Source organism: Pristiophorus japonicus, chromosome 1 (assembly GCF_044704955.1).
Source record: "Pristiophorus japonicus isolate sPriJap1 chromosome 1, sPriJap1.hap1, whole genome shotgun sequence".
In the NCBI taxonomy this organism is placed as follows: Eukaryota; Metazoa; Chordata; class Chondrichthyes; family Pristiophoridae; genus Pristiophorus; species Pristiophorus japonicus.
This window is the reverse complement of record NC_091977.1, coordinates 126308090-126333909: the sequence shown is the minus strand read 5'-3', so window position 1 is coordinate 126333909 and position 25820 is coordinate 126308090. Positions and strand designations below refer to the sequence as shown.

At 47.5% G+C, this 25820-nt stretch overlaps 1 protein-coding gene across 1 annotated transcript in view; it reads left to right on the top strand.

The window, feature by feature from the left end:
* Positions 1-25820, top strand: part of tmc1 (transmembrane channel-like 1) — a 166792-nt gene that overhangs the window by 9173 nt on the left and 131799 nt on the right. Inside the window, exon 5 of the mRNA XM_070871036.1 lies at positions 9282-9289. Within this exon, the coding sequence (XP_070727137.1) occupies positions 9282-9289 (8 nt within the window). The remainder of the gene's footprint in view (positions 1-9281; positions 9290-25820) is intronic.

Below are 25820 nucleotides of genomic sequence, written 5' to 3'. Positions count from 1 at the left end.
TCTTCCTAATCATTATCATCAGCCACTCTCATCGCAGATGCCTCTTATCCTACCAGCTGCTGCTGCCTCATGATGGCTAAAGTTATGCAGCATGCAGCACACAATAGTGAATTGACCAACAATCTCAGGGGAGTATAGCAAGTAGCCTCCGGAATGGTCCAGGCATTGGTGTTTCAAGATGCCAATGGTCCTCTCTATGACGCTGCGCGTTGCAATGTGCGACATGTTGTATTTCCGGTCAGCTTCCGTCCGGATTACACATAGGGGCATCATGAGCCAGTTGGCGAGGCCGTACCCTTTGTCTCCCAGTAGCCAGCTCTGCCCTTCTGGCTGCTGCTGAAACATGGCAGATATAATGCTCTCGCATAGGATGAATGTATCATGGGTACTCCCAGGGTATCTTGCAGCGACTGACATGATGCGATGTATGTCGTCACACATGAGCTGTACATTAATGGAGTGGAAGCCTTTTCTGTTCCTGTACATCTCGGAATCCTCCAAAGGTGCTCGCAAGGCGATGTGGGTACAATCAATGCAGCCCTGTACCTTTGGGAAGCCAGCAATCCTGGAGAAGCCCACAGCCCTGTCACACATTGCCTGGGCGGTCATGGGGAACTTTACGTAATCATTCCTCTGGGCATATAGTGCAGCAGTGCCGAATGCAGACATGTGTTGCATGTTGAGAAATGGTGCACACATCCCCAGTTGTGGCATGAAACGAGCCGGAGGCATATAATGAAAGTGCAGCTGTAACCTTCACTTCAACTAATAAAGCAGTCCTCCTGACGCTTCTAGGTTGCAGGTTTGCTTTCACCAACTGTCAGATCTCAGTTACAACTTCTTTGTGGAAACGCATCCTTCTGGCACAGTCTGCATCACCCAGGTGCAGGTACGAAAGCCTGTCTCCATATACTCGAGGTGGGTAAGGCCTCCTGCCCAGCATCCTACGGGCTCTGATGTTCCTCATGTGATGACGTCAAATCAATTTTCAACTACATAGCACCATGATACAGAAGGCTCGCACAAGGTATGGCATTGTCAGTATTGCCCCCATACTTAAATTTTACCATTGCAAGAAGCTCAGAATGGCAGGAAGACAGGCAGGACAGGTTCTTTGTTCTCTCTCACCAAGGTCTGTATGAATGGACCACACCCAGGTCTTGTGAATTCTCCTATCCCCCCCCCACCCCCCCATCCCCAACTAATTGCAGTCTTGTGATTTCTCCTCTTCTCTCTCCCCCACCCTCACCGTCCTTCCCTAAACTCATTGGAGTCTTCAGAAGCCTTCCGATCGGCACCTCCCTCTCTCCCTCCCCCGCACCCCCCCCCCCCCACCAACCCCGCCTCCTCCCCCAAACTCATTGCAGTGTTCAGAAGCCTTCCGATTGGCACCTCGATTCCTGGGTTCAATGCAGAAGCTTCTCTGCACCTCCCTCTCTTTCTCCCTCCCCCAGGCTTGTTTTCTAGCCGAGCCCTGAGCCCCTGTGTCTGGATGCGGGGCCGATTTTGCCGGCCAAAGCTACGACCCTCCAGCCCTGCTTGAAGGTGCTGGCGTGTAAGTAAGAAAAAAAATGAAAACTTCTGAAATCCCAAAAACTTCCATTTATTACGTTGACAGGTAAAAAAAGTTGAACTTTATTATTGATTTTTAGAGCGTTCTTGACTCCCTCCAGAATCTTCCAATAAAAACAATGGCGTCTTTCAGCACAGATTTGTCAATGTGTGCTGCTTTCTGCTAACTCACCAGAAGGTTATTCTAGAGTGGCCAGAAACGCCGACCGAGGAGAAAAGATTTTTGACCAAACTGTGAAAAATGATGAAAACCGGCACAGATATGAGGGAACATCAAAGAAAACTCACCTAGAAAAATCGTAACTTTTTTTGGCGCGCACCGTTTTCTCTGGCGTATTAGAAAAAAATAAATATGCCAGAGAAAATGGTGCGCACTAAAAAAATGGCGCAAATGATCCGGGAAAATTGAGCCCATTCTTTGCAACATTATAACCCTCTTCGTTTAATCTAATACTATTCTAAACTTCTTCAGTTAGCCGTGAATGGATCCTTTTCCCGTGGATTTTTATTTCTCAATGGAATGTATATTCATTGAGAATTTTGAAATATTTCTTCAAATATTTGTCACTGCTTATCTACCGTTATATATTTTAAGCTAATTTTCCAATCTCCCTTAGCCAACTGACCCCTCATACCTATGTAATTGGCTTTATTTAAGTTTAAGCTCCAGTATCGAGCTTTAAGTATTTCACTCTCAAACTCAACGTGACATTCTATCATATTATTATCACTCTTCCCTAGAGGATGCTTTATTATGAGGTTACTAATTAACCCTGTCTCATTAGACAAAACAAGTTCTAAAATAGCCTGTTCTCTGGTTGGTTCCGTGACATATTGTTCTAGGAAACTGTCTCGAATGCATACCATGAACAATTTGATTTATCCAATCTATGTAAAGATTAAAGTTCCCCACGATTATTACATTACCTTTGTTATAAGCTTCTATTATTTCTTGATTAATACTCTATCCAATTGTATAGCTTACTGTTAGGGGGCCTATAAACTACTCCCACCAGTGTTTTCTGCCTCTTGTTATTTCTTATATCCATTCATACTGATTCTACTTCCTGATCTTTCGAGCCAAGATCCTCTCTCACTGCTGGCCTTATGTCATCCTTAATTATCAGGGCTTCCCCCCACCCTGTTATAGTCCGCCTTGGGCCGAAATTGCCCACTGCTGGAAATGGGGTGCACCTATCGTGTTTCTGTTGTTCTTATCGGTGCAGTGGTTGCAGTGGCCCTTTGAGCGAAATTCTACTCTTTGGCTTTTTTTCAGTGGACCGGAAGTCGGTCATAATGGGGGCAGATGTGCGGCGGTAAGGGGAAGTTCGCAGTCGAGAGTGGCGGAAGTTGGGGGGCGGTTGTGGTGTCTGCCGCTGTCAGTGCCACATCACCACTGCTATCCCCTTCACTTAAAGGGGAGAGCCTGCGCGATTCTTTAAGTTCAGTCCACTGGGCCAGAGACGGTGCCAGGCTGCCTGTTGGCGGCCCGGGGGCATAATTGTCGGCCCGATATGACAGTCGGCTAACAAAAAAACCCATGGTGGCAGCGGCAGTATTCCTCCCCTTTAATGGCAGCCACACTGCCATTTTAGAAGGACTCCAAGCTCAGTGCACCGGCAGAAAAGGCCGGTGGCATCGAACAGCGGGAGCAAGATTTTTTCGGCAGAATTTCGCCATCGGGGCGGGTGGGTGGGGGAGTGGGGGAACATAGGCAGTGCGCACTCTGATGATGCACTTAGGACAGATCAGTAGCAGCGGAGCAGTAGTGGGGGGAGCAGGTCACCGCCGGGATACCGCATGGCCGCTGATTTCCAGTGGTAACAGACCTTAAGGGAAGGGGCAATTTTGGCCCCCTGTCTTTTCAAAATGTCAAGTACCCTGGAATATTTAGTTCCCAACCCTGGTCACCTTGCAAACATGTCGTTGAAATAGCTATTAGATCATACCCATTTATCTCAATTTGTGCCACAAATTCATCTATCTTGTTACGGATGCGTCATGCCTTTACTTTTAACTTTTTATCATTATTCCCTGATGCATTATTACCTTTAAACTCTCTGTCCTTCCTGTCACACACTGCTTATCTTTACCCAATTCACTGCACTGCTCCATTGCCTTGACTTTTCTCTTCAGGTTACTAAATTTCCCCTCACCTGCTCCCTCCTCTCCCCCACTCCCCCCCAGTATAATGCATTAATCACTTATGTTGGATGATTAAGACAAATTACATTGAAAATATATTTTAAAAATTGAAACAAAATGTGGTTGATTCTGTCCTTTTCAATTGGAATCTTAAGCCAGTTGCTTCTTACTCCTGATTTTCATGAGATGAAGTAACACTGTGTGGAACTTTCACCCAAATCCAAAATATAAACAAAGACTATCATTTGCATCCATGATATATAATTAATTAAATACATTGGCATACAGCTTGTACATACATATGTTCAGGGTGTGCTTTTGAGGGGTTGGGGAAGCAAGCAGAAGCATTAGTCAAACTTACTGGTTCACACTCACCCAAATTCCACTGTCGGTAGTGATTGCTGGATGGAAATGACCCGCTCTGGTGTACATGGTGATTTAGTCATTACCACCACTTTTTAAAAGATAGTTTAATGATGGGCTTGAAATGATTGTTAGAGATAATAGTAAATGAAAGTTTAATACATTTATATGAATTAACGGGGTCATTTCCTAAATTCTCACCTTTCACGGGAAGCCTTACACACCAGTAGCATATATCAGAAATTCAAGCGCTGCTGTGCATTATTTTCCCACTATCTTAAATAATGGTCAGAAAATCATGCATTGGTGCGAAATCATGCAAAATCAGAAAATTGCCACTTTAGTGTCAACTTGACTCATTCCTAACACTCCTACTTCTGAGTCAAAATGTTGTACATTCAAACCTTACTCCAGGACCTGACCATGTAATCTAGGTTGACACTTCAGTGCCATACTGAGGGTGTGCTATATTGTAAGAGGTAATGTTTTTCAGATGAAACAATATACTGAGACCCCATCAGCCTGATGCAAAAGATCCCATGACACTATCCAAAGAACTGTAGGGAGTTCTCCTGGTATTCTGGCCAACATTTCTCCCTCAACTAACACCATTTCACAAAAAAACAGATTAACTGGTCATTTGTGTGATCTTGAGGTGTGCAAATTGACTGTCATGTTTGCCTAAACTTCAAAAATAATTTATCGGTAATGCAACACATTATGATTTCTTGAAGATGTGATAAGATGCTTAGATAAATGTATGTTATTTCTTGTTATTCTTTTATTTTATTAGCGGCATTAACTCATTTATTTTAAATTGTTCAAATAGCAGAGGAATGTCATACAGACACCATAAATGTTGTCTGCTAATGTTGTCATCGGTAGTTTCTAACCTTATGCAGTCCTTGTGAATGTCTAACATCTGAGTATGTGGTGGTAACATGATGTATCCAATCAATGTACAGATATCAATTATTAAAGATTTGATGGATACTCTTTGTTGGGGGCATGACAGCAGCCATACTTTCCTTCAGTATTGATCCCAAGAGGTTAATCTTATTCACCATTGACACAGATCAGGACTTTGAGCATCAAACAAAATCTTTTTCTTCCCTTTCTTATGTAGATACACTTTATTTTGATAAATCCAATATGCATATTTGCACAAAAGTTTCTAACTTTTCCAAATACCAATTTTAAATTGCAATAATTGGTATCCTTTGTGGCAATATAATAATTCAGACAATGCACTTGGCAGTTGCTTCTGCAATTATTTTTTAAGTGTATCTTTTACATTCAAACTGCGAACATTCAAATGTGCAAGTTGAGGCAAATAAAGGGACTCTCACTGATTTAGGTGCTCATTACATAATAAATTCTTCATTGTGTGGTGCCAGCAGAGAAAATAGCTATTTCCTGCTAAAGCGAAGATACAAAATAATTAGGATTGCTGTTCATATGGAGCATAACCACCACCATAGAATGATTGACCAGAACAACCTTTTTCCATTTTGTAATTTTGCTTGCTCTGCAGCCTGTATTTTCACTGTGCACTGCAATAAGGAAATAAGTTGCCCTTTCTCAAGACCAAGACTGTAATTTTAATATCAATGAGCTATTGAACTTTGGAACCAAACTATCAGTACATTTATCAGGAGATATAATACCATTCTTAGCCAATTAGGATCCCTTTATGATACCTGATCTAAATTCTCAACAGATATAAATGATATTATCTGAAATGGTAGGGATTCAACATTTTTGGAGCAGTAAGAGTTGGTATTATTTTACTACTTTTTTGAATTGATAAATGGTGAAGGGCATTGACACATAGGCCGGAATCTTACCTGCGAGTGTGGGTTTGGAGGTGTGATTGACAGCGGGGCGGAAGTCCGCTCTGAACCCATCTCCTTGTAAGTTTCCAAAGGCCGGGTCCTGTTGCGGATTGCAGATCTGGCACTAAGTGGCGGGTCAGGCAATTGTGATAGTTAACAAGCTGCTTAATCCTATTTAAGCAGCATTTTACCAGAGCCAAAAGATTTTACCAAGTTTTTAATGAGCTTCCCATCACTCGGGCTTCATGTTAGGTATATGTGTCGAGTTCTCAATGACTCTCCATTGCTTTGACTAGTTGACAGCTGCAGAAGTGGTTTAAAAGCTATCATTTCACAGCTGTTCATTTTCCAAGCCTTCAGGATTTGGAAGACACTTTTGAGCTGTATGCAGTTTGGAAGTGTTTGCAGTGAACTCTCTATTCACTGTTACCTCCTTGTTGGAGCAACCTCACTCACCATTGACGGGTCGCTTCTGTCATCTCAACTTCAGCTGCCATCTATTCCATCAACATCGGTGGGTGCCCTTGAAAAAGTCTCACCTTGGTCCTCAGAATCCCACGACGATCAGCTCCAACACCACCATCACTAAACACACTAATATCACCACCAACAACACCAACCTTCTCCACAATCACCTGATGCTGCACAGGACACACGGCATCAGCACCCGACCATATTGCTGCCTGGGATGGCCTCACCATGGCCACATTTATTTCACTTGATGCTGTACACCCTGGCTGCCACATGATGCACCACCCCACACCAAGACCATAAAGCATCCCTACAATGCCCAAACCATTCCTTTCACACTCATCACCATTATGTCTCATCATTCACTCCAACTCACTAAGCCACTTCCAAAGGTTCACACAAATCTGTCCAAGAATGCAAAGTATTTAAAATAAAGATTTCAATGTTTGACAACACATTATCATAAACTCTACATGAACATTGGCTAAAAGACCCAAGTGCCTACCCTTGTATGTTGGTAGTTCATATGATTGGACAAGGATGAGGGTGAGTGTGAGGGGTGGCGAGTGAGATAGAGATGTGATAAAGTAGATAGAGAGAGGGATGGGTGGAGGTGTAAGGTAACTTATTGTGAGTAAGGATGCGCATGAATAGGGTAGGGAAGAGTGATGGGGATGTGATGAGTGACACAGCAGGATGAGATTGAGTGTGGCTTTGCAGTAACGTTTCATGATCTACTGAGATCATTGAAAGGTTTGTGCCTCTGCAGCCAGCTCCTCCTGACGACATCCCTGCTGTGCCCTCCTGTGCAATGTGCAACCAGGCTGCATGGTATCTTGGGGCAGTCTCTGCTGCCCATCGAAAGGGAAAAGACTGCCCTGTCTGCTGTGACTCCCTCCAGAAGCACCTGGAGAGAGTCATTGGGAGAGTCTGGGTGCAGCCATGCACCTTTGTGCAGTGCTTGTCAGTATTTACAGCACCTCACTGCTGCAGAACACTGATAGAACAACTGTCAAAATCAATGTGGCCATGGTCCCTTTAAGGAAACCGGCTGTTGACGCATCATTAAATGATGTCATCAGACCTGCTTCCTTCAATTGGTCAGGAAGCTCGCAGGGCAAGCTTAACAAACCCCATCAATGGAAGATTCTTCATACAGTGCGGGCTGGAGCCAGGAGCGGCTTTGCCACCCTTCACCGACCCCGGCTAGCCCAGTCTTGCCACGGTTGGCGTGATCGCGACCATAATGTGAGACAGCAGCAATGCTGAAAAGACTAAGGCCATGAACTTCAACACATTAGCGCCTCGCTTTCACCCACTTCTGGAACAGTCCGCACTTGGTGCGGGTGATAGCGTGGGTGGTATGTGCGTGAGTCGGCAGTGTGCAGAATAGGCAGATCGTGATGGCAGTTAACTTGTAACGCTGATTTGACGCACGACCTGCCATTTTCAATGTCACCACTCAATTCAATGCCCTCTCCTAAACACGCACAGCTGAACATGCATTCAGCTGCACAATGGATCCCCCATCAGCGCTACTTAAAAGGAAACATCCAACTTACATGTACGTTGATTATTTCTCTTGTGCTGGCTCTTGCACAGTTTGTATGAATATTGGATTGCTGGAAGACATTTAAAAAGTTGACAAAGTGTGTAGGGAGAGCTGCTGGATGTTAGTAAGGTATTGACTGCTACGAGAAGGCCTCTGAGAATAACACTGGATCCCAGTCATGGGGGCTCTAGTTGCAATCTCCTTTGCGTTGCAGCATGACGGAGATGGAGCAGAGACAGCAAAGTAGACAAGCTGCTTGCAGAGGGAGGAGATGGAGGTGGTCACAGAATTCTGCCACCTCTTGGAATCAGACCTGGAGCCTCAGAACAGGGCAACAACTGTCTTGCCAATAGCCCTCAAGGTGACTGTGGTCCTAAATTTCTTTGCTAGTGGATCCTTCCAGGCTGGAATAGGGTGACATAGCAAACATCTTGCAGTTCGCTATCCATCACTGCATCTGGGAGGTGAGAGAGCCTCTGTCTTCTCCCAGAACAGAGAGAAGCAGGAGGAGCACACATGGCTTTTCCAGGATATCAGGCATCCCCATGGTGCAGAGTGCCATCGACTGCAGACGTGCGACTTTGTGGGCACCGCATATCAATGGTGAGATGTTCCAATACCACAAAGGGTACCACTCATTTAATTTGCAGATGGTGTGCGACCATGCCCAGCACATCATGATGGTGAAGGCCTGCTATCCTGGCCACAGCCATGATGCCTTCATCCTGCACCAGTCCGCTGTGCCAGCAATCTTCCAGCCACCACATCAAACTCGAAGGATACTGCTAGGTGACAAGGGCCAACAACTCTATACCTGGCTGATAACTGCCGCCCGCCACCCCCGCAACCCCGCCACTCTTGGACAGCACTCATGTAATGACAGTGATGCCGTCATGAGAAACATCATCAAGCTGACCAATGGGGTGCTCAAGCCACGGTTCAGCTGCCTTGACCATTCGGGAGGAGCCCTCCAGTACTCGCTGGAGTGGGTGTCCCAATTTGTGGTGTTCTATTGCACCATCATGAGGGTGCAGCCCATGCCACCACAGGTTCCAGAACCACATCAAGAGAAGATGACAGAGGAAGAAGAGGAGGAGGAAGAGGAGGAGGAGGCAGCCTGCAAATCCACATTCTGGATGGGGTGTTCATGAGCACATCATCAAACATCACTTTCCCTGAATAAGGCTGCTGACTTTCAGTGGGCGAGACTGCTGATTTCCTTGGAGAACGATCTCGAGCAGCTCTGGGCCTAGAAGGCCTGGCTGTAGACTGCACCACCTAAGCCTGGACTGCAGCAGTCTGGGCTGTCTGGCTGAGAGGCAACAGTGAAGGCACTGACGGAGTGGTAGTGGTGGAAGGATGAATGCTGTCATCCTGAGAGAGAACAGCAGGTTTGTGCACCATGGAGCCATTGATACACCCTCAGGACGGTGCCTCGGCAAAGCTAGTAATCTGTTAGAGGACAGATTGCTAGATTGCTGTGATACTCTGGAAGCCCCTTTCCGCACCGGTAAACATAGCCATGATAGCAACAGAAATGAGCCTGCATCACAGAAGTCTGAGCTTCCACTGCAGCACTCAGACGCTTGTGCTGCAAAGGAAGCTGAGACATCGTCCATCAGACCCTTCATTGTGGTTGGGTCCACAACTGCTCTAATGGAGTTTCCCATCACTTCCATTTTGGAAAATAGGCTCCAAGCCCTGTGCAAAGCCCTGTGTAAGGTTGGTGCCGTACTCCTCCATGCTCCTTAACAGTGACAACAGACTCTTGGCAGATATGCCATTGCACCAATCATTTCATTGTGCATGCCCATCACCCTTATTCTGAAGGCTTCCCCATCAAAGCCCTACTTTGAGTCCTCTGCAGCAGAACTCGTGTGCGACCTCACCCTTGAGTGTTGTGTATTGTTTTGGTACATTAAATGTATGATATAAGTACAATGTAGCACCACAGAGGGCGCTGTGATGGGAGACCTGAACGTACCTGCACGAGGCAGTATAAAAGGCTGCCCACCACACCTGGAGGCCACTCAGGAGCTGTTCAATAAAGGACTAAGGTCACAGCAGTTAGATCAACACCAGACCGTGTGGAGTCAGTGATTTGTGTGCTACATATACCATATCGAGCATGCTCATCACCCGGACGACTCACCACATGCAGATACCAGCTGGAGGAGCACTATTTAAAGGCACCAGCATCCAGTGAAGATTTAGTCAGCCAATAATGTTTCCTTCTTAGTTTCAATTAGCAGACAGGCGTTTCGTCCGATTTGAGCAATTTGCAGTTAAAGGAGTGTTCTGGCTCTCAAAGATTCCTGACTTTCATTGAGTGCAGATTTGAAACTCCAACATTGATAATGTTTTATGGGGGCTGTGCCGGCACTTGATCTCGCATTCCAGCGTCACCGTCAGAGGCAACTGAGGTACCGAGAAACACTGCAAAATGTGGCGAGAGGTAGGAGGCCCCACAGGCCTCTCAACAGGAGGCCTTACCCTCCCAGGGTATTCGGCAGCAGTTCTCCTACTTCAATTTTACTGAGGAACAGTGTGTTCGAAGGCTGCACTTCAGCAAGGACATCGTCACACAGCTCTGCCACCTGCAACCAGACCTCGAGCCTTAGACGAGGGTGAGGACGACTCTCTCATTGGCAATTAAGGTCACCAAAGTGCTCAATTTCTATGCCAGTGGATCCTTCCAGTGTGCAATAGGAGACAGCGACAACAACTCCCAGTTTGCCGTGCATTACTGCATCCATGAGGTCAGAGATGCTCTCTACAGAAGGAGAAAGGTCTACATTTCCTTCCCCATCACCAGACAGAAGCAACACAAGTGTACATGTGGCTTTGCTAGGATAGCGGGCTTCTGCATGGTGCAGGGCGCCACTGACTGCACACACTTTACGGGCACCGCATAACAATCCTGAGGATGTTCCGTAATCGCAAAGGCTACCACTCACTTAATGTGTAGTTGGTGTGCGACCACAGACAGCGAATCCTCACCGTCAGTGCTCGGTTTTCTGGCAGCAGCCATGATACATTCATCCTGTGCCAGACCGGTGTGCTAGCTCTCTTCCAGCCACCACATCAATCTCATGGCTGGCTGCTCGGAGACAAGGGCTATTCGCTCTCTATGTGGCTCATGACTCCTCTCCACAATCCCAACACTCCTGCCCAGCACTCGTATAATGAGAGCCATGTTGCCACCAGGACCATCATTGAGCAGACCATCGGAGTGCTTAACCAACGGTTCTGTTGCCTTGACTGCTGGGCAGGAGTTCTCCAGTACTTGGCTGAACGGGTAACCCTTTTCATCACTGTCTGCTGCATGCTGCACAACTTGGCCATTATTAGGGAGCAACCATTTACACCAGTCATAGCTTCACTACCTGAAGAGGAGGATGAGGAGGAGGATGATGATGAGGAGGTGGAGGAGGATGAGGAGGATGATGATGATGCGGAGGTGGGTGAGAAGGAGGAACAGGAGCAGCAGCAGCGACGGGGAGGCAGGCACTCAGTCAGCCTTCTGCAAGGGCGGTCCACGAGCGCCTCATCACGAGCGTCCATGAGTGACTACAGATGGTCTGGAATGCTCAGCTGTAGAGTGCACCACATCAGGCTGGGCAACGGCAATCTGGGCTGGCTGGGGTGACAGGCAGTGACAAGTGCAATGGCAGAGTGGCAGTGGTGGGATCAGCAATGCTGTCATCCTGAGAGAGTACAGCAGGTTCCTCTTCCACTGACCCACTGCCACTCACCCGGGGTAGTTCCTCAGCATCCACACCAATCTGCTGGAACATAGATTGGTGGCCTGCTGCGACACCTTGAGATCCACGTTCAACTGTGGTGGCCCCAGCGATGATGGCAGCAGAGAGAGTTAGTGTGGCATTGAGCTGAGACTGCATGAGTACAGTCTGAGCTTCGATGCGAACAACCATTCTCTGCATTACAGCACTAAAACATTGTGTTGCTTCCGCCTGTGCTGCAATAAAGGCTGCCACATCGCCCTTGACACACATCATGAGGTCTGGGTCCCCATGGTCGCTCTGGGAGTCCACCATCATCTGCAGACTGACAATGATGGGCTCCATGGTATGCGCAGAGCTCTGTGCAATGTTGAAGGCAGACTCTTCCATGCTCCTTACCATAGCCGAGAGGCTCTCGGGCACCCTTGCCATTGCACCTATCATCTCGGAGTGCATGCCCATCACTCTTGTTATGAACGCCTCCCCACCGAGATCCTCATCTGAGTCCTGTGTAGCAGAACTCCTGCGTGAACTTTCCCTCCGGGGAACTAGACCCCGAGCTACCCTTTCGCCTTGACTTTGCTGCAGCCCGTTTGTCCCTGGTGCATCACCCAAAGCAGACCATCTCCTAAGCTAACCTCTATTGAATGCATAGTGCCAGTCTCTGAGCTGGTGCCTGTGGGTCAGAGATGCAGTGATGCGGTGTTTGGGTCCTCCTCCTATTCTCTTTTGTCACTCTCATGGAGGGGGTTGGGGGAGGGGGTGGTGCGGGGGCTCAGGGATAGGCTGGACATCTCCTGGCTGATTATCTGAAAACATAAAGGCACAAGACTCACGTTAAGGTGAGGCCCGGGGGGGCAGGAATGGAGTAGGAAATGCAGACAATAGCAGGAAAGTGATAGAGCTGCGGAACACCAAAAGGCAGAAAACGCTCGTGGGAGTTGTGTACAGACCACCCAGCAGTAGTAGTGAGGTTGGGGATGGCATCAAACAGGAAATTAGGGATGTGTGCAATAAAGATACAGCAGTTATCATGGGTGGTTTTAATCTACATATAGATTCGGCTAACCCAACTGGTAGCAATACGGTGGAGGAGGATTTCCTGGAGTGTATTAGGGATGGTTTTCTGGACCAATACTAGAGAGCTGGCCATCCTAGACTGGGTGTTGTGTAATGAGGATTAATTAACAATCTTGTTTTGCGAGGCCCCTTGGGGAAGAGTGACCATAATATGGTAGAATTCTTTATTAAGATGGAGAGTGACACAGTTAGGCCAGAGACTAGGATCCTGAACTTAAAGAAAGGTAACTTCGATGGTATGAGATGTGAATTGGCTAGAATAGACTGGCGAATGATACTTAAAGGGTTGATGGTGGATAGGCAATGGCAGACATTTAAAGATCACATGGATGAACTTCAACAATTGTACATCCCTGTCTGGCATAAAAATAAACCGGGGAAGGAAATTTACCTATTTGGACTCCAGTTCGTGCTTGAAACCGACCATAAACCGCTCACTTCGCTGTTTTCAGAAAGCAAACGTATTAGCACCAATGCTGTGTCCCAAATTCAAAGATGGGCATTAACATTATCTGCGTATGACTATGTAATCCGCTAAAGACCAGGCACTGGGAACTGTGCTGATGCCCTCAGTCGGCTACCATTGCCCACCATCGGGGTGGAAATGGCGCAACCCGCAGACTTGCTTCTTGTAATGGATGCTTTTGAAAGCGAGGGGTCACCTGTCACTGATCAACAGATCAGGACCTGGACTAGCCAGGACCTTGTGCTATCACTAGTAAAAAACCACGTCCTTAATGGGAGCTGGTCGGCTGTTCCCGGGGAAATGCAAGACGAAATTAAGCCGTTTTACTGACGCAAGGATGAAATGTCCATCCAATCAGATTTTCTCCTCTGGGGGAATTGCGTGGTTTTGCCCAAAAAAGGCAGGAAAACGTTTATACGTGACCTACACAGTACCCACCGAGGCATAGTCATGATGAAGGCTATCGCCAGGTCGCATGTTTGGTGGCCTGGCATTGACTCGGAATTGGAGTCATGCGTACATCAATGTAACACTTGCTCACAGTTGAGCAATGCACCAAGGGAGGCCCCACTGAGTCTGTGGTCATGGCCCTCCAAACCGTAGTCCAGGGTCTACATAGATTTTGCTGGCCCCTTTCTAGGAAAGATGTTCCTAGTAGCAGTAGATGCTTACTCTAAATGGATTGAATGTATAATAATGTCATCATGTACGTCCACTGCCACCATTGAAAGCCTCCGGGCAATGTTTGCCACCCAGGGTTTGCCCGACGTCCTTGTTCGTGACAATGGACCGTGTTTCACCAGCTCGGAATTCAATGAGTTCATGTGCCGCAATGGCAGCAAACGTGTCAGGTCTGCCCCGTTTAAGCCCGCATCCAACGGTCAAGCGGAATGGGCAGTCCAAACGATCAAGCAGCACTTGAAACACGTGATGGACAGTTCCCTGCAGACCCGGTTATCTCGGGTTCTGCTCAGCTACCGGACGTGACCCCACTCGCTTACCGGGGTTTCCCCGGCAGAATTGTTAATGAAGAGAGCACTCAAAACCAGGCTCTCCTTAGTCCACCCGGATCTCAATGATCACGTGGAAACCCGGCATCACCGGTATAACGTGTACCACGATCACACGGTTGTATCGCGTGACATTGAGGTTAATGGCCCTGTACTTGTTCTTAATTACGGTCATGGTCCCAAATGGGTTGCTAGCACTGTTTTAACCAAGGAGGGGAATAGAACGTTTGTTGTCAAACTTCTGAATGGACAAACGTGCAGAAAGCATTTACATCAAACCAAACTGCGATTCACTGACAACCAAGAACAGTTTGAACAGACATTACCATCATTGATCCACCTACACACACCCAACCAGCAATCGACCTTGCTGTCAATCACGAGGATGAACCCACCATGCCTGACAGTCCGATCAGACCAACCGCGCTTCAGTGCAGCAATGATCCGACCAACTCACCCATGCCACGATTCAACTCAGGTGATCAACCCAGGAACGAAGAGCCCCTGAATGCCTCAACTTGTAAATAACTTGTATCTAAGACTTTGGGGGGAGGGGGGGGGGAGTGATGTTATGTATGTAAACTTTATAATAGTGTAAGACCTGCCACCAGGGGGAGCACCTGTTGGAGACCCAAGGGTCACCTGCACACCTCGTGCAAGCAAGTATAAAAGGTTGTCTGCCATGCTGCATAAGCACTCTGGAGTTTGATTAAAGAGACTGTCATATCAGTTTGAGCTTATAGCACACAGTCTTGTGGAGTTATTCTGAACATAACAGAGCACGTCCCTTCTTTGTTTCACTACTCCCACCAATGCCTTCAATGCGGTGTCATTAAACTGACAAGCTCTCTCCCTTAGATCTGGATGAGGAGCAGCCATAACCATGAGGTATCTCAGTTGGTCTCAGGTCGTGGTCAGTTGGAAGAATGTTGAAAATGAGTAACTGCAGCTTGATAGAACCTCCCCTTTAAAAGCCTTAATGAGCCAGTGTGAAGGATTGAAGGATGATTGCTGGATGCAAGTCACCTGAAATTTGGAAGTGCTCTGGTGGTAACGCCCCTGTAGTGCCCCACTGAAGCCAATAGCGCTTGAATTATTGCTCCCCTTCCTTCCTGGGCGTGAATGCCCAATTTAGAAAAACTTCAGATTGCTTTGCGCCTGCTGCTAAATTTTCAAAATTTAAAAGGTTAGCCGCCCAAATGGGATGTTATTAAATTTCTCCCCCATAGAATAGTACAGCACAGAAGGAGACTATTCATCCCATCGAGTCTGCGTCATCCCCTTCGAAGATCAATCCAGTTAGTCCCACTCCCTGCTCTTTTCCCATATCCTTGCAATTTTTTCTCCTTCAAAAATTTATTCAATTCCCTTTTGAAGGCTACTATTGAATCTGTATCCACCACCCTATCAGGCATTGCATTCCAAATCCTAACCACATTGTGTAAAAAGGTTTCCCTCATGTCACCTCTATTTCCTTTGCTAATCACCTTAAATCTGTGCCCTCTCGTTATTAACCCGACAGCCATTGGAAAGAGTTTCTCTTTATTTACTCTATCTAAATACTTCATGATTTTAAATACTGTCAAATTTCTCCTATCCTTCTGTAGTCCAAGGAGGACAACACCAGCTTATCCACATAACTGTATTGCCTCATCCCTGGAACCATTCTACTAAGTCTCTTGTGTACTCTCTCCTAAGCCTTCATGTCCTTCCTAAAGTATGATGCTCAGAATAGAAAACAATACTCCAGCTGGGGTCAAACTCGTGTTTTATATCGCTTAAGTATAACTTCCTGGCTTTTGTACTTATGCCTCTATGTATACATCCCAGGATCACATATGCTTTATTAACTGCTTTGTAAACCTGTCCTGCCACCTTCAAAGATTTCTGCACAAGCACCCCCAGGTCACTCTCTTCTTGCACCCCCTTTCAATTTGTACCATTTAGTGTTGAATTTCATCTGCCATGTGTCTTCCCATTGCACCAGCCTGTCTATGTCTTCTTGAAGTCTATTACTATCTTCCTCACTGTTTACTATACTTCCAAGTTTCATGTCATCTGCAAATTTTGAAATTGTGCCCTGTACACCCACATCCAAGTCAATAATATCAACAGCAGCAGTGTTCCTAGTACTGAACGTTGGGGAACAGCACTGAATACCTCCCTCCAATCCAAAATACAGCCATTCACCACAACTCTCTGTTTTAGTTCCCGTAGCCAATTTTGTATCTATGTTGCTACTGCCCCTTTTATCCCATGGGCTTCAATTTTGCTAACAAGCCTAGTCTGTGGTATTTTATCAAACTCCTTTTGAAAGCCCATATACACAACATCAACTGCACTGCCCTAACCCTAACCCTAACCCTAACCCTAATCCACCCTCTCTGTTACCTCATCAAAAAACTCAATCAAGTTAGTCAAGCATGATTTGCCCTCAACAAATCAGTGCTGGTTCTGTTTTATTCGTCCATACTTGTCCAAGTACCTATTAATTTCTCCCAGGTTATTGTTTCTAAAAGCTTTCCCACCATCGATGTTAAACTGACAGGCCTGTGATTGCCAGGTTAATCTTTTTCCCCTTTTTTGTAACATTTGCAATCCTCCCGTCCTTTGGCACAACCCCTGTATCTAAGGCAAAGTCCCTTCCTTGGTAAACACCAATGCCAAGTACTCATTTAGTACCTCAGCCATGCCTTCTGCCTCCACCAATAATTCTCCATTTTGGTCCCTAATAGACCCCACCGCTGCTCTGACAACCCTTTTACTGTTACCTAGACTGTACCTGAACCATCTTCTTTTTAAAGGCTGCCCCTGCTCCATTACATTTTTGTCTACCAGTCTGTGACTCCAATTTACCTGGGCCAGATCCCTCCTCAATTCGCTGAAATTAGCCCTCCTCCAGTGAAGTATTTTTATTCTATTTTGCTCCTTGTCCTCCATAACTAATTTTAACTTTACAATACTGTGTTCGCTATTTCCGAGATGCTCTCGAAGTGTGACATTCTCTATTTGACCCAATTCATTCCCTCAGAACTAAATCCAGCAATGCCTCCTTCCTCGTTGGCAGGAAACATACTGATCAAGAAAATTCTTCTGAACACACTTCAGAAATTCATTCCCTTCTCTGTCTTTAACACAGTCACTGCCTCTTTCAATATTGGGGTAGTTAAAGTCTCCCATTATCACTACTCTACAGCTTTTGCACCGCTCAGTAATTTCTTTGCAATCTGCTCCTTTATCTCCTTCCCACTATTTGATGGCCTATAAAATATGCCAAGTAGCATAATAGCTCCTTTATTTTTTTCTCAAATCCAACCAAATCTGTCTTTGATTCCTCATGGACATTCTTTTTAGCTCTATAATATTTTGCTTAAATTTGTATTGTAAAAATGGTTGCCCCTTGTCTCTGATTGGTCCCCTTGGAGGATAAGCCACACCCTGAAGTTTCTCTAGAATTGTAACTGGAACCGCCCAGTCCAAGTTCTCACTGACTTTGCAAATTGTAACTCGATCCACTTTGACTTCCAGAAGCCACAGAGGATAGATCGCCCCAGAAGCCACCAAGTGCCAGCCGAAGTCCCTTACCCCAGCGCAAGTGCTGCCTCCACCAGCTGAAGTCCCTTACATCAGCACAAGTGCTGCCTCCCCCAGCCAAAGTCCCTTGCCTCAGCGCAAGTGCATGACCCCCCCCCCCCCCCATAGATCGGACATTGTGTACAGATTATCAGGTTTATTGGGTGTGAAGTGAATAGTGACAGTGTCATGACTTCTGGATTGGAATAACCTCTCTTCCCTCCAATCCCCCACCTCGTCTCTTTCTTCCTCCCCACCCTCTCTCTACCCCATCACCCCATCTTACTTAACCACCCCCCCACCCCCCCGACCGTGTCTCTCTCCCCCCCCCCCAACCCCTACCGCAGGCTCTTTCTCCCGACTCTCTCTCTTCCCCCTCAAGCTCCCTCCCCTGGACTTTCTCTCTCTCCAGCCCTTCCCCACCCCGGCCAGGCTGTCTCTCTCTCACTCTCCGTCCCCCAGTCTTCCCCCCCAAGCTCTCTCGCTCCCCCAGTCTCCTCCCCAAGCTCTCTTGCTCCCCATTCTCCCCACACCCCAAGCTCTCTCGCTCCCCAGTCTCCCCCGCGAACCCAAGCTCTCTCACTCCCCCAGTCTCCCCCCCCACCTCAAGCTCTCTCGCTCCTCCACTCTCCCCCCCCCACCCAAGCTCTCTCACTCCCCCAGTCTCCCCCCCCCACCTCAAGCTCTCTCGCTCCTCCACTCTCCCCCCCCCCACCCAAGCTCTCTCACTCCCCCAGTCTCCCCTCCCCCACCTCAAGCTCTCTCGCTCCTCCACTCTCCCCCCCCCCACCCAAGCTCTCTCACTCCCCCAGTCTCCCCCCCCCGACCCCAAGCCCTCTCGCTCTCCCAGTCTCCCCCACCTCCCCCAAGCTCTCTCTCTCTCCCCCCACCCCAGCCAACCACTGCTGCTGCAGCTCAGCGGCTTGCAGCTCAGCTCTCTCTCCCCGCCCGCCCGGCCGCCTCTCTCCCCCCCCAGGCTCTCTCTCTCTCTCCTGGTCGCTCGGAGGCTCAGTCAGCAGTCGCTTGGAGGCTCGCGGAACGCGGTTGGAATGATTGCAGGGGCCTAATTCCGGTCTGGAGCCGCACTTCCCGTCCTGGCATTTCGGATTGAGGCGGGAGGCATCGGGGGTGGGGACTCAACAGTAAAAGCACAATACAAATAGTCAGTCCCTAAACAAAACTGCTGCCCCTCCTCCTTTTTATCCTTTCCTATCTTTCTTGAATACCCAGGAATATTAAGCATCCAATCCTCCCCGTTTTTGAGCCAGGTCTGTTATTGCCACGACATCATATCCCCACTTGGCTAATTGCGCCTGCAGCTCACCAACATTATCAACCACGCTTTGTGCATTCACACACATGGACTGGAATTTTCAGGCGTCCATGTGGGCATGATTGGAGGTGGGTGAGGTGGAAAATTTGAAATATCTTGCAGCAGGTCGGGAACCCGCTGTCATCCTGCCCCCATACACCTTTCCCTCAGGTGCATTTGCTGGCACGGCAGTGACCCGAACAGCAGAGGCGAGCGAGCTAATTTAAATAATTGAGGTACTTGTCAGATCCTTAAGCGCCTATTTCACCCTACCTTTCAAATTTCCCTGGATGACTTTGGGAATCACACAGCTCATGAACCACGTCTATGAACCTGAGGCAGCGGTTCAGTGGCCATTGATCCAGCTCATTAATGGACAGTTTAGAAAGCACAATAAAAACTCCCACCTCATAGCTGATCACTGTCATAAGTCAGATGCTGTTGCTGAGCTCATTGTCAGCACAGATTTAGCTTTCTAGAAGTTGCAAATGTTTCCAGCGACGTTGAACCTATCACACCATTGACAGATTGCTTCTGTCATCTCTACTTGACCTGCCATCTATTCCCTCAGCATTGGAGCCATTTATACTGCTCACCTTGGTCCTCAGAATCAGGCCACGATGAGCCCCAACATCAGCAGCACCAGGCACATCAGCAGCACCAACAACAGCACCATTGACAACAACACCTCTAACCTTTTCCTCAACTACCTGATGCTGCACAGGACAGAGGGCATCACCACAGGGCTGCACCGCGTTGGAGGCGATACCTCCAGCACAGGGTATACAGGCAGAGGATGAGCTTCCTCAACATGACGGAGCAGTACCAAAGGAAGCTCAGGCTATCATGCCAGGTTGTCGCAAACATTTGCAGATTGCTGGAGCAAGACCTGCAGCCCAGAGGAGCGGGTAGACACGCCTTACCAGTGGCTGTCAATGTCACCAGTGCCATCATCTTCTTAGCCTCAGGCTCCTTCCAAGGATCTGCTGCTGACATTTGCGACATCTCGCAATCGGCCACCCACAGATGTATCACACAGGTCACCGATGCTCTGTTGGACAAGTCAGCCAATTATATTAACTTTTCCACTGATGAAGCCAGTGTTACTAAGCAGGTACTCGGCTTTGTCACTCTGGCTGGCTTCCCACGGGTGCAGGGGGTGTCCATCATCACCTAGGAGTGTTTGTCAACTGCCAGGACATTCACTCCTTCAATGTGCAACTCATCAAATTCCATGGCAGGTGTCATGACTCTTTCGTTCTGTGCCAGACTTTCCCGTTAGCTGCTTGGAGACGAGGGCTATCCGCTGAAGACGTGGCTCATGACACCCTTGAGGAGGTTGAGTACTGAGGCCCAGGAACGATATAATGAAAGCCACATTTCCACCAGACATGTCATAGAGCAGACAATAAGCAGGCTGAAAATGCACATCAGATGTCTTGACAGATCTGGAGGAACGCTTCATCATGCACCAGCCAGGGTCTCTGGAATCGTCGTGGTCTGCTGCGCCCTGCACAATGTAGCGCAGCAACGAGGATTAGTGCTGCATGAGGAGCAAGGCACTCAGCGGACAGCCTTTTCAGAGGAGGAGGAGGAGCAGGATGAGCCTCAGCCAGAAGACGAGGAGGAAGAAGAGCAGGAGAAACCTGTGATACAGATCCTACCAGCACCCAAGCACATTGCTGCCCAGAAGGCCAGGGATAGGCTCATCATGGCCAGATTTACTTAACTTCACGCATTACACCCCAAAGCAAAACCATAAAGCATTCCTACAATGACCAAGCCATTCCTTTCACACTGACCACCATTGTTGGAGGTAATGTTATGTCTCATCATTCACTCCAACTCACTAAGCTACTTCGAAAGCAAACAAATTTATCCATGACCGGAAAGTGGTGAAAATAAATGTTTTTATCTGTGACATCAGAGTAACAGAAACTTACATTAACATTGAATAATCATCATCATAGGCAGTCCCTCGGAATTGAGAAAGACTTGCTTCCACTCTTAAAATGAGTTCTTTGGTGGCTGAACAGCCCAATACGAGAGCCACAGTCCCTGTCACAGGTGGTATAGATAGTCGTTGAGGGTAAGGGAGGGTGGAACAGGTTTGCCGCACGCTCTTTCCGCTGCCTGCGCTTGATTTCTGCATGCTCTCGGCGATGAGACTCGAGATGCTCAGCGCTCTCCCGGATGCACTTCCTCCACATGGGCGGTCTTTGGCCAGAGACTCCCTGGTGTCAGTGGGGATGTTGCACTTTATCAGGGAGGCTTTGAGGGTGTCATTGTAACGTTTCCTCTGCCCACCTTTGGATCGTTTGCCGTGAAGGAGTTCCGAGTAGAGTACTTACTTTGGGAGTCTCGTGTCTGGCATTGAATAAAACACCCAAGTCGCCACCCTTGTGAATCTACTTGTGTTTCATCTTTCTCTTACACATGCTTCTATGAGGGGCAACCTCTGTGGCTACAGCAGAGGTAAAGGCAACCTGCTCACTTTACTGCTGTGACTGTACAGAACCTGTTGGTAGATGTCCTCTGGATTTTGAGCCCGAAATGGCCCTGCCAAAGTCTGCTCGTCCTGCAATTGTGCAGGGGCAGACTTGGTGATCGTGATCCGAGGAGGCTTTTGGATCTCTGACTGAGAGGAGGGGGATGGGGTCAACGTCGGAGAAATGTGAGCACTTTGATAGGCACCCCCCTTCCACGTCCCCTCTCATGGGCCACCTGAACGTCCTTGCTCGCAAGTAGCTGGGGCGCACCTTGCTGCACAGCAATGGGGCCATGAGGACCCATTTCTACATTGACATCCTTCCTAAAGAGGAAGTGTATGAACTTCTGCCATTTGCTCTCCATAGATAGCCATCTATTCTCCATAGATTCCATGTACTCCTGTGAGTGGCGCATTAGCTGCTCCATGCAGCTGGTCATCCTTTTCATGGAAGAACCTACAGCCGCTATCGCCTGAGACATGGTGGTGATCATGTTGGAGATGGACTCATCCATTCTCTGAACATTTGCAGACATTGCTGTCGCAAAATCTGTTAAAGCCTCCTGCACTTCTTGCTGTATTTCTAGGAATGACATTTTTCTGGATGGCACCTGAGGTTCAGCATCTGCATGAGACTCAACAGATCGTGGAGTGTCCTGCGCCCTCTGGCAAGGAGTCTTTGTCCTTGTCAACACCATCTGCTCTTGCTGACTTGTGAGTTGTGAGACACCAGGTGACAATAGTACTCTATCTCGCATGATGTCCACCGAGGTTTGTGTCTCTGTACTGGGTGCGCTCATGTCTGGTGACGTTGCACCCTCAGAGGCTGGAGGCTGCTCTAAGGAGTCATCTTTCTTTTCCTCCTGGACAGTGGGGGGAGAGGGCTCTTGATGGACCTGTGGGAGAGGAAAGAGATGTGTTAGATATGTTATATGAAGAATGGATACAAATACTATTATGAACATGATGAACATTTATTGGCTGCTGACATCAATCCCCATATAAATGACTTCTGTATGCCATGTAGCTGTATGATATGTAATTCTGTCACCAGGTTGCTAAGATGTCCCCCTCTCTCCGTCTCCCACCTCCAGCAGCTCTGCAACTCTGGAGACTTCCAAGGCAGCCTCCTCTGCTGATGTGAGGGTGACCAATGACGGAGGACCATATCCGGTTCTCTTCCTCTCCCTCTTAATGTGGACTCCCTTTTCCTGCAAGGATGGAAATAAGAGAAGGTTGAGTGAGAATGATGGAATGAGTTTAAGGAAAGAATGAGTTACATCTGAAGAGGGCGACTATGATGGAGTGGGGTGGCAATGCCAAATGGCTTCCTTGTGTGTTGTTAGTTGGTGTGATTGCATTAGGATAAGGGTGAATGCGAGGGATGATTAGTCAGATTGGGATGTGGTAATGTAGATAGAGAGAGAGGGATGGGTGGAGGTGCAAGGTATGTTGGTGTGAGTAAGGATGTGCAGGAGTAGGGTAGGGAAGGCAAAGTGATGAGAATGCGATGAGAGGCACAGCAGGATGAAGTTGAGTGTGGCTTTGCACTCACCTTTCCTGATCTAATGAGATAATTGAAACTTTTGCGGCACTGCATCCAGGTCTTCCTGACTATATCACTGTTGTTGACCTCCTGTGCTATTTAAAGCCTCTGGAGGTTCCTTCCACCCATTAGAAGGGAAGAGGACCTCCCTGCATGCTCTCACTCCCTCCACAAGCATATGGAGGGAGTCATCGGAGAATCTTGGTTGCAGTTCTCCGTTTCAATGCAGTCATGCTTGGCACTCTTTGTAGCAGTCCAATTGTGCAGTGTGCTGCCTCCACATTCCTGGGTGAACTTTCAAATGTAATGTGGCCATGGCTCCTTTAAATATCCTGGCTGAAAATACGTCATCGCTGATGTCATCAGACCCGCTCCATTTAATTGGACCGGGTAACATGCAGGGCGGCCTTAATAGGCCCCATTAATGCAAAGTTGATCTCAGAAGCGGCATGGTATGAAGGACGAGATCGCGACCCGCCATGACAACTGTCCACACCCGACCCACCCAGGTACAGAAAATTCCAGCCATAGAATCATAGAATGGTTACAGCACAGAAGGAGGCCATTTGGCCTGCCAAGCCTGTGCTGGCTCTCTGCAAATGCACTTCAGCTAATTCCACTCCCCCACTCTTTCCCCGTAGCCCTGAAAATTATTTTCCTTCAGGTTCCCTTTTGAAAGCCGCGATTGAATCTGCCTCCACCAACTTTTCAGGCAGTGCATTCCAGATCCTAACCATTTGCTGTGTAAAAAAAGTTTTTCCTCATGCCGTCTTTGGTTCTTCTGCCAATCACCTTAAATTTGTGTCCTCTAATTCTCGACTCTTCCACCAATGTGAACAGTTTCTCTCTATCTACTTTGCCTGGACCACTCATGATTTTGAACACCTCTATCAAATCTCCTCTCATATTTCTCAGCTCTAAGGAGAACACCCCTAGCTTCTCCAGTCTTTTCATGTAATTGAAGTCCCTCATCCCTGGAACCATTCTTATAAATATTTTCTGTATCCTCTCTAAGGCCTTCACATCCTTCCTAAAGTGCGGTGCCCAGAATTGGACACAATACTTCAGTTGAGGCTGAACCAGTGTTTTATAAAGGCTCACCATAACTTCCTTGCTTTTGTACTCTATGCCTCTGTTTATGAAGCCCAGGATCCCGTATGCTTTTTTAACCATTCTCTCAACCTGCCCTGCCACCTTCATTGATTTATGCACATATACCCCCAGGTCTCTCTGTTAATGCACCTCCTTTCGGATGGTACCCTTTAGTTTATATTGCCTCTCCTTGTTCTTCCTACCAAAATGTATCACTTCACACTGTTCTGTGTTAAATTTCATCTTCCATGTATCCGCCCATTCCACCAGCTTGTCTATGTTTCCAATGTTCCAGGAATCTGAAGCCCTCTCTCCTGCACCATATCTCTAGCTATACATTATCCTGCCATATCTTCCTATTTGTACTCTGACTAGCCCCCTAAGACAAAGAAATAAGACAAGTTTAATCAAGATTAAGTGATGCCAAGTTTGGACTTTAAAAGCTTTAAATTGTCGGAAGAAGGGAAGACTGAGGATTTAAGGAGGTCAGCATGAATTAGAGCATGTAGTGGTGTGATCAATCTTAATTTCTCATCAGGGGAGGGCAGCAGCAGCCAAGTTCATGGCACCGTGGCTGGCTCTGCTGCACAGGAGGGCAGGAAAAAGAGTGGGAGAGCAATAGTGATTGGGGATTCAATGGTGAGGGGAATAGATAGGCGTTTCTGCGGCCGCAACCGAGACTCCAGGATGGTATGTTGCCTCCCTGGTGCAAGGGTCAAGGATGTCTCGGAGCGGGTGCAGGACATTCTAAAAAGGGAGGGAGAACAGCCAGTTGTCGTGGTGCACATTGGTACCAACGACATAGGTAAAAAGAGGGATGAGGTCCTACGAAACGAATTTAAGGAGCTAGGAGCTAAATTAAAAAGTAGGACCTCAAAAGTAGTAATCTCGGGATTGCTACCAGTGCCACGTGATAGTCAGAGTAGGAATCGCAGGATAGCGCAGATGAATACGTGGCTTGAGCAGTGGTGCAACAGGGAGGGATTCAAATTCCTGGGGCATTGGAACCGGTTCTGGGGGAGGTGGGACCAGTACAAACCGGACGGTCTGCACCTGGGCAGGACCGGAACCAATGTCCTAGGGGGAGTGTTTGCTAGTGCTGTTGGGGAGGATTTAAACTGATATGGCAGGGGGATGGGAACCAATGCAGGGAGACAGAGGGAAACAAAAAGGAGGCAAAAGCAAAAGACAGAAAGGAGATGAGGAAAAGTGGAGGGCAGAGAAACCCAAGGCAAAGAACAAAAAGGGCCACTGTACAGCAAAATTCTAAAAGGACAAAGGGTGTTAAAAGAACAAGCCTGAAGGCTTTGTGTCTTAATGCAAGGAGTATCCGCAATAAAGTGGATGAATTAACTGTGCAATAGATGTTAACAAATATGATGTGATTGGGATTACGGAGACGTGGCTCCAGGATGATCAGGGCTGGGAACTCAACATCCAGGGGTATTCAACATTCAGGAAAGATAGAATAAAAGGAAAAGGAGGTGGGGTAGCATTGCTGGTTAAGGAGCAAATTAAGGCAATAGTTCGGAAGGACATTAGCTTGGATGATGTGGAATCTATATGGGTAGA